The sequence below is a fragment of the Stegastes partitus genome, unplaced genomic scaffold (genome assembly GCF_000690725.1).
Source record: "Stegastes partitus isolate 25-593 unplaced genomic scaffold, Stegastes_partitus-1.0.2 Scaffold382, whole genome shotgun sequence".
NCBI lineage: Eukaryota > Metazoa > Chordata > Actinopteri > Pomacentridae > Stegastes > Stegastes partitus.
This window is the reverse complement of record NW_007578113.1, coordinates 222,664-230,530: the sequence shown is the minus strand read 5'-3', so window position 1 is coordinate 230,530 and position 7,867 is coordinate 222,664. Positions and strand designations below refer to the sequence as shown.

Here is a 7,867-nt window from a genome sequence, read left to right as displayed (position 1 = left end):
ATATTGTAAGGGCAATACTTATCTGTCTATCAATCTAAAAACACATTTGTGATATTGCGTAGGCGGAAATGTGAATGTGAAGGGTTGTCATATAATATGTACCGACACAAGACAAAGGATGGACGTTTGGGTGGATGCATAGCAGGTGGATGATTGTGAAGGTTCAGAAATTTTAGACAAATAATGTTAACACTGCATTTCCTACTGGTTCATGGAATAGCTGCTGCTCTTAATTTGCAAACATTACAAATTAAATTGTAGCACTGCTTTGAAAAGAAATTGAGAAAATGCACACATAAACAAAGCATATCTCATAGTGCAGAGGATTCAGTTTATTGAAGTCAAAGTTTAACAACTTAGGTTTACAATCTGTATTTTTTGTAATATATATTCATATATATGAAACCAAAAAAGGCTACTTTAGGAAGAATAAATGTCATTTTCTTTCTTTTTTTAATATCATCTTTAGTCAGTTTAATGTACAGAATAACAGTAAGCTAATATTATCCTTGAAAAAGAGCAATATGTTCCTTTTTTAATGTCGCAGTGCAACTTACATCTTACACACCTGTGCAATGTACCATGAGGTGTACACCCCTGAAAGAACACACAGTGGAATCTCCCTTTTCGGCCTGTTTCTGCAGGTCTACACACACAAAGATCTGGGAGGGAATAACACAGTCAGTGCCTACAAATTAAAACTCTCAGAACTCCTTTTGAATCTACAGTATGTCGCCTGCTCAGCGGAGCAGCAGTTGGAGAAAGAAGACCAACACTAAAGATGAGAAACGGAGAGAGGTCTGCAGACTAAAACTGTATTGTAACTCTTCTACAGCTGCGTGTGTGTGTGTGTCTGTGTGTGTGGTGTGTGTGTGTGTGTGTGTGTGTGTGTGTGTGTAGGAACACCAGTATAACCAGTCCTTTCGTTGCCAAAAGAGAGGGTTTGGGAGGCACAGGGAAAGTGCTTGCATCATTTAGTTTCTTTGTGGTACTCTCAAATTAACCAGTCAAAAAAACAAACATGAGCTATATCTCTGGGGTGCATTTTGATATTTCAACTACAGTGTGATGGAAAAAACTGAACCTACACGAGAACTACAGTAAAATATGAAGAATAAGTACAGGTAGTGCTGGATGCAGCAGGTGCTACGCATGTCTCTCAGAGTCTTGGACACTGGGGGGCACCGTTGAGTCCTTGGCCTGATATTGCAGATGAAATGATTCATCCGAGTTTCACAGACATTAAGAGACCCTTTAGTGGAGAGGTCTACCACCGCCCAGCATCCACCATATGCTTTGAGGGAATGTTAAACCAGCTTTCAGTTTCAAAAGCATCTCTCATTTACGGTTTCTGAATCCTCCGTGTCAGTCTTTCTGAACCAAAAACACCAAATTGAAACCTCCTGTTGGGATGCTAAAGGAGGATCTGCATTACTTTAAGGAACTGAGTAGCAAAAACAAAAGCCTCCCTCAGTTGTTGTACAGTGTGTGTCTTCGAACACTAATGCCAAACAAAAGAAAAGAACAGAAGACTTTTATGAACATAGAAATAAAAAGTCATTCTTCAACAGTACTTTTGCATGTATCATGCGCTACAAGTCTAATTATCTTGCAATCATGAGAAGAGGGTAAAAAAACAAACAGAAAGAAAAAAAAGAGAACACAAATGATCCACAGTATTTTACCCTGTCCATTCAAATCAGTCCCAGGCCTTTTCTCATGCAACACATCACCAGGAGAAGAATCAGCCGCGATGTAAACCAGTAATCAATCACCCGTCAGTGATGGTGGTGGTGGTGGTTGTGGTCGTTTTGCCTCCTAGTTGTTCAAAACTGCTAAACACCCTGCGTCTACAGAGTGAAGAGGGGGACACTGCAAAAACCTTGGCATAGAATACATCATACTTTACATTATATCTATGACACAAAACGTAAATAGATTTATATATTCTTCTATGTTTAAATATATTTGTAGACTGTACACAAATCTTTAGAAAATGAGACGGCAAATGCTTTTTACCTGATATTTGAACAGCGATGGTAAAGTAGGCCGATGAGACATAGACCCTGTGATGCAGCCAATGAGATATAGAGATATAGAAAGTGCATTCTTTGTAGTGAGTGACTCCTTTTTGGAAAAGAACTCTCTAGCTCTTGCATTCGCTGTTTAAGGAAATAAAAGGGAAAAAATAAAAAAGAAAAATAAAAAATAGTTTTGCACCCACACAAATACATACTCTCTGTCTTCCCTCCGCTACCTCTAGAAGCATATCACAGTGGTAGTGGAACGCAAACATTTACATCAGTATACACAGCAGTATACACATATACACAAGTCTTTGAGGACTAGAGAGAGAGAGAGAGAGAGAGAGAAGGGAAATAAAAATTAAGAGAAGATGAAGAGAGGAATGCGATAACACAATCTATCAGAGGAGCCTCCTTCTGCGGATAAAACTGGGGAACGCTTTCACAGTTTGAAATAGTGCGCCGGCACGGTGGCTTCTCGATGCTTTCATGGGTTCCCAGAGAAACGGATAAACCGGCATCGACCTCTCACAGTCTTACTCCCCTCCCCTTACCCTCCCCACACACCTGTCCCCCGTGAGATCAGCCTGGAATAACAGTGAGGTCCCTGTAAATCAAGATATGCAATGAGAGAAGAAAAAAAAAAACACAGAGAGAAAGGGGGAGAACTGGTGGCTCTGGGTGCAAAGTTCATCAGTACAAAAAAGTACAGTGCTGTGGTGAAAAGGATTCTCCTCTGTATTGCTGCTACATAGCTCCCCCTGCCCCCTAAAATCAAATAGCAAAACCGAGAGAATACAAAGGAACGAACGTGTTTTAAAAAGTCTCCTTTTTTTTCCCCACCCCCGCCCCCTCCTCGTTTTTTCTCGACAAGCGTGTGGAGTTTATGCTGAGTTCCATAGACAAAGGAAGATTAATGCTTTCTGTTCAGGCATGCAATAGGCACCCTGTGGGGTCCTCAGGATTATCAAAAGTTCATACACGCAGGTCTCAGACTGTTCCCTCTATGATATTTACACATCTTACAATGTGTGTTCCTGTGTGTGTGTGTGTGTGTGTAAGTGTGTGTTGGTGCGTGCTCAGAGTCGTGATCAGGAGAGAGGAGGGCTAATGTAAGGTGTGTGTTTGTGAGCGTGTGTGTGTGTGTGTGTGTGTGTGTGTTCAGTCTCTGCTGTCGCGGCTCGTTCTCACACGTGTGTCTCGATGAAGGAGTGTGTGTGGGTCATGAGCGGCGCCGCCAGCGGGGAGAGGTCGTCCTGGCCGTTGGTGCCCGGGCTGAGCTGGCAGATGTCTGAGTAGAGCTCGCTGTGCCACTGCTTCCACTCTCTGAAGGTCTGGGAGCACAAGCCAGGGTCCTCCAGGAGAGCACAGATCACCGCCAGCTCCGACTCTTTGGCCTGCAAAACAGACACCGGGGAGTCACCGCTTGAAAGCCTTCTGAAATAATGATGTGCTTTATTTCTGTATTACCTTTATTATTTATTTATTTAACCTGTATTTGAGAACTGGTTCTCATTTTCAATATCGACCTGGTCAAGAGACGGCATACAGACAAGATGAACAACAGAAACAGATTACACGTACAGCAGATCACACAGTGTTACAGAAACAGATCACACAAAGACTTGTGACACAGAGAGGTTCCTTTAAAAGTCTTTTAACTAAAACAGAACTTTTAACATTCAGAGGATGTTTAAAGGATGTTGTCAGGTTGTCCAGCCATCCATCACATTCACACCTACGGACAATTTAGAATCACCAATTAACCTCAACATGTTTTTGGACTGTGTGGGAGGAAGCCAGAGAACCCGGAGAGAACCCACGCTGCACGGGGAGAACATGCAAACTCCACGCAGGAAGATCCCGGGTGTCCTCACCGGGACACGACCCGGCAACCTTCTTGCTACGAGGCAGCGGTGCTAACCACCGAGCCAAATCGCAGCTTGTTGTCAGGTTATGTTGCATGACAACAAAAAAGGAACATTCAAAAAATGTTTTCTAGAGATTATCCAGGCCTCAGGACACAGGATGTGTTTTCCTGTATTTTGCTATATCGGCAACACTTTGGAACATTTTGCCTGAAATGTTCTGAGGATGTTGTGGGAATGTTGCTGTTGAGCACAAACGTTCTTGAAGCAACATTTGGAAAATGTTTTAAGAACACTTGTAAAGTGTCTTTAGGTAACTTTATCCTGTCTTTAAGAAGAAGATTCTTGGAACTAAAAGAAAACTTCCCTCTAAAAACATAACTGCAACGTTCTTAGAATGTAACAAACAAAACATTCAAGCTGGGATGGTGAGGCTGAGTAAAAACAGAGGCTAAAAACAGGTGCAGTGGTCCTGAAGTGTTACTCGAGCTGATTTTTTTTTTTAAACGACGTGAGCGGTACGTATGAGGTGAGTTTTAGGGATTATTCTAGTCATTAACGGCAGAAAACTGGAACAAGGATCGATCGAGAGAGGCACTCTCTGGACTTTGGGAATGGGAAGGATAATGAGACGTAGGAGTTTCTACTGGAGTTACAAAGTTCTTCACAAAGCATTAAAATACACAAAACATTAGATAAAACAGTCAAATAAATCAAACATGGGTTAAAAAAAACACTTAAAAAGACCGATAACCAAGCATCAGAGTAGGAATAAGAAGTTCTATGAATGTTAGTCTGTACAGGTGGATCTTTAACAGCTTTTTAAACTAAGAAACTGACTGAGATCTTCTAGTCCATTCAGTTTTATGTATACAGCACCAATTCACAACATATGTCATCTCACAGCTCTTACGAATTTTAAACAGAGAATACAACAAGCTAAAGTTCTCTTTGGATTCCTTATGAGTAAGAAATCGACAACAGTGGGAAGGAACCAAAAAAAAAAAAAACCTCAGACAGAACCAGGCTCAGGGAAGGCGGCCATCTGCCTCGACTAGTTGGGGTCAGTCATCTTGTTCCACAGTGTCGGGGCTAAAACAGTGAAAGCACCTTAGTTTTCATCCTGGACCGTGGGCTGTTTAGCAGTAGCTGGGTTTCAGATCTCAGGGGTCGAGGTGCAGAATATGGAGTTAAAAGATGTCTTATGTAGAGAAGTCTTCATGTGTGACGTACCTTCAGTGTGCTGCGCAGGGCTCGGACCCGGTGCAGCCTGTCGTTCAGCAGGGGGTCCCTGGCTCTCTGGGTGAAGCAGCGTCGAAGCTCCTGCCTGCTACAGGGTCTGGGGTCTCCCAGCGCCGTCACGTTGGCCTGCTCCAGGGCCCGGTACAGCTGCTCGAGCCCGTCCAGCGGCTCCGGCTCTCGGCCCTCCGATATCCGCCGCTCCCTTCCCTCCGACACCCTCCTCTCTCTGCTCTCGACTCTCAACTCCCGCAGGTCTGAGAGAAGCAGGAGGCGACCAGTGAGAGTCGGACAGTGATGGTGTTTTTAATTCTAACAGAGCAGGTGTGGCATTTGCAGACGGCATTTGGAAACACTATTATTTAAGTTATTAAGGTGGTGTGTATGACCAATGTAAGCTTCTGAATCCAAAAAGCACCATCATGCAAAAATGACACCATTTATCAGAGCTAGAAACGGTAAAAACAGAAAGAATCAACACATTTTCAACTTCCTGAAGGATCTTAAACTACTTATCTGTGCCATGTGGGTCCTTTGGAAAATAAATATAAACTTAAAATCTGAATATTTCATTAAAAATACTTCACCCTACATGTCTCAGTTAAACACTGGTAAAAATGACGTGTTTGCTATTATCAGATTCTGCAAAAAAAAATACAATTTCTGCACTTTTCTGTACAACTGAGAAGCCATTAGTGACTTAAACTGGGCTGAACTGCAGGCTGTGTCTATACAGAGCAGATATGTAGAGAAGGAAAAAAAACAAACATCTGGTGGCACTTGGAGGAATGTACATGTTGATTAAAGTTGTTTACATCTGTACAGATATAGTCTGAATACAAATAAATCAGTAATAAAACCTATTGTTCCGCATTTCTTTCTTTATTTATCAGTATTTTCAATTAATTAATTTCAAGCTGATTTATGTATAGAAGTCTGGCTTTACATGAAAACTGAATGAAGCTTTAACAAAAAACAGAGATCACAGATTGTCTGTATGATAAGCTGTCATCATCACATAACAACTAGTGCACAAACTCATATGTGCACCAGATGCTGTCAGTCTTAAAGGCTGACTTCCAACTCTGGCCCTGCTACAGTTCAGATCAAATGAGCCTAATGTTTGTTACCTATCAAGATTATAGACTGTGTAAGTGTGATCTATGAGCGTAGAGATGTGCTTCTAGTGAGGAACGATGGTGGGTTGGAAGGAAGCTGCTCCTTCTTTGTATGAGAAGGAACCAAGCTGGGTAGATGTTCTGGCATTGTGGTACATGGTGATGTAGATAAGTGATAGAAGAAAAGTGTCAAACAAGGTGTTTCAGACGGAGAAGGAGCTCTCTTTAATGTGGCATTTGTAAGTTTGTTGACCTTTTGACCCGCACTAAAGTAAAAACTTAAGACAGCAGAGTGTGGACTCTGCAAATAAACTGATTTATCTCTGATTTCCTCTTGCCTGTGTGTCATGTTCTTACCCTCCTCACCCTCGAGCATGTCTGCAGCCTGGCCCTCCGCCTCCTCGTCTTCACTCCTCTCCTCCATATGGGCCGAGGTGTGCAGCAGCTTCCCCGGCATCGGGTCTCTGTTCCTGGGCAGGCTCTGGCTCCGCTGCTTGTGGGAGCGTCGGTGTGTGTGGCTGTGCGTGTGCGGCCCTCTCTCCAGAGGGAAGGGCCCGTCTCGGTCCCGGTCCCTCTCGGCGGCGTGGTGTCTCCGTACGGGCAGCGTGGCCTGCCTGCGTCTCTCCGGGGACATGCCCTGCCTGCCCAGCCCTCCGTAGAAGCCCATCTCTCCGGCCATGCTCCCCATTAGGCCGCCGTAATCGCTCTCCCCCGGCGCCGTCTGGAGGAAGTGCAGCCCGGCGCTGGTCAGAGGGGTCTCGATGAGGTCCTGCCAGGAGCGGCGCTCGCGATGGGAGGAGCGGCAGCCGGACGAGTGGGTGCTGGTGCTGCCCGTGCCCGTGCCCATGCCCATGCCATCCCCACGCTGGTCCTCGGCCGAGGAGTGGGAGTGCGTGGACTCGCTGGAGAAATGTCGACCGTGCTTTGGCTCCGGGAAGGGGCTGGAGGAGTTAACCTGGGGAGGGAGAGGGGAGGTGGAAGAGACCATCTGTGGAGGAATGGGGGAGGTGGAGGCACTCATCGGTGGAGGGAGCGGGGACGGAGTGGAGCGCATGAGGCTCATGGAGCTCACTGAGCGGGGCAACTGGTCGTAGCTGTGGAGGAGGTTGGCCTGAGTGGAGGCGAGGGTTGGTCGGGATGGAGAGGCGAGAGCAACAAGCGGAGGTAACGGTGGACAGAGAGGTGAGATGTGAGCACAGGTACAAGAAAAAAAGTGGTGGTGGAGGTGGAGGAGGAGGAGGAGGTGGTGGTGTGCAAGGATGGAGGAGAGGAAAGAAGGGCAGAAAGAGACCAAAAGATGAGAGCAAAGAAGCAATGAGATGGCAGAGGAGCAACTCCAGGAATGACTGACATGACTGCTGTATGGCTCAGCATCCCAGCTAGCAGGGAACGTTCCCACAACGCTGGCTAACATTACCTCTAGGAATATAACAAGCTTAATCTAATGCTCAGGGAACGTTTTAAGGATATTTGTCATTTCAAAAGTGAACTAAGACAGAACGTTTTAAAATTCAGAAGATGTTTTGAAGGTTTTGAAACATGATAGCAAAAAAAATCTTCTCAAATCAACATTTAAAAAATGTTTTCCAGATGTTATCAAGGCTTCAGAGGATAGACT

At 44.6% G+C, this 7,867-nt stretch overlaps 1 protein-coding gene across 1 annotated transcript in view; it reads right to left on the bottom strand.

Moving 5' to 3' along the window:
• Positions 1–3,183: 3,183 nt before the first annotated feature.
• Positions 3,184–7,867, bottom strand: part of LOC103359564 (connector enhancer of kinase suppressor of ras 2) — a 70,237-nt gene continuing 65,553 nt past the window's right edge. The window contains exons 22-24 of the mRNA XM_008284961.1: positions 6,607–7,204; positions 5,126–5,388; positions 3,184–3,421 (exon numbers count right to left, since the gene is read on the bottom strand). Coding sequence (XP_008283183.1) covers positions 3,212–3,421; positions 5,126–5,388; positions 6,607–7,204 — 1,071 coding nt within the window. The 3' untranslated portion in view covers positions 3,184–3,211. The remainder of the gene's footprint in view (positions 3,422–5,125; positions 5,389–6,606; positions 7,205–7,867) is intronic.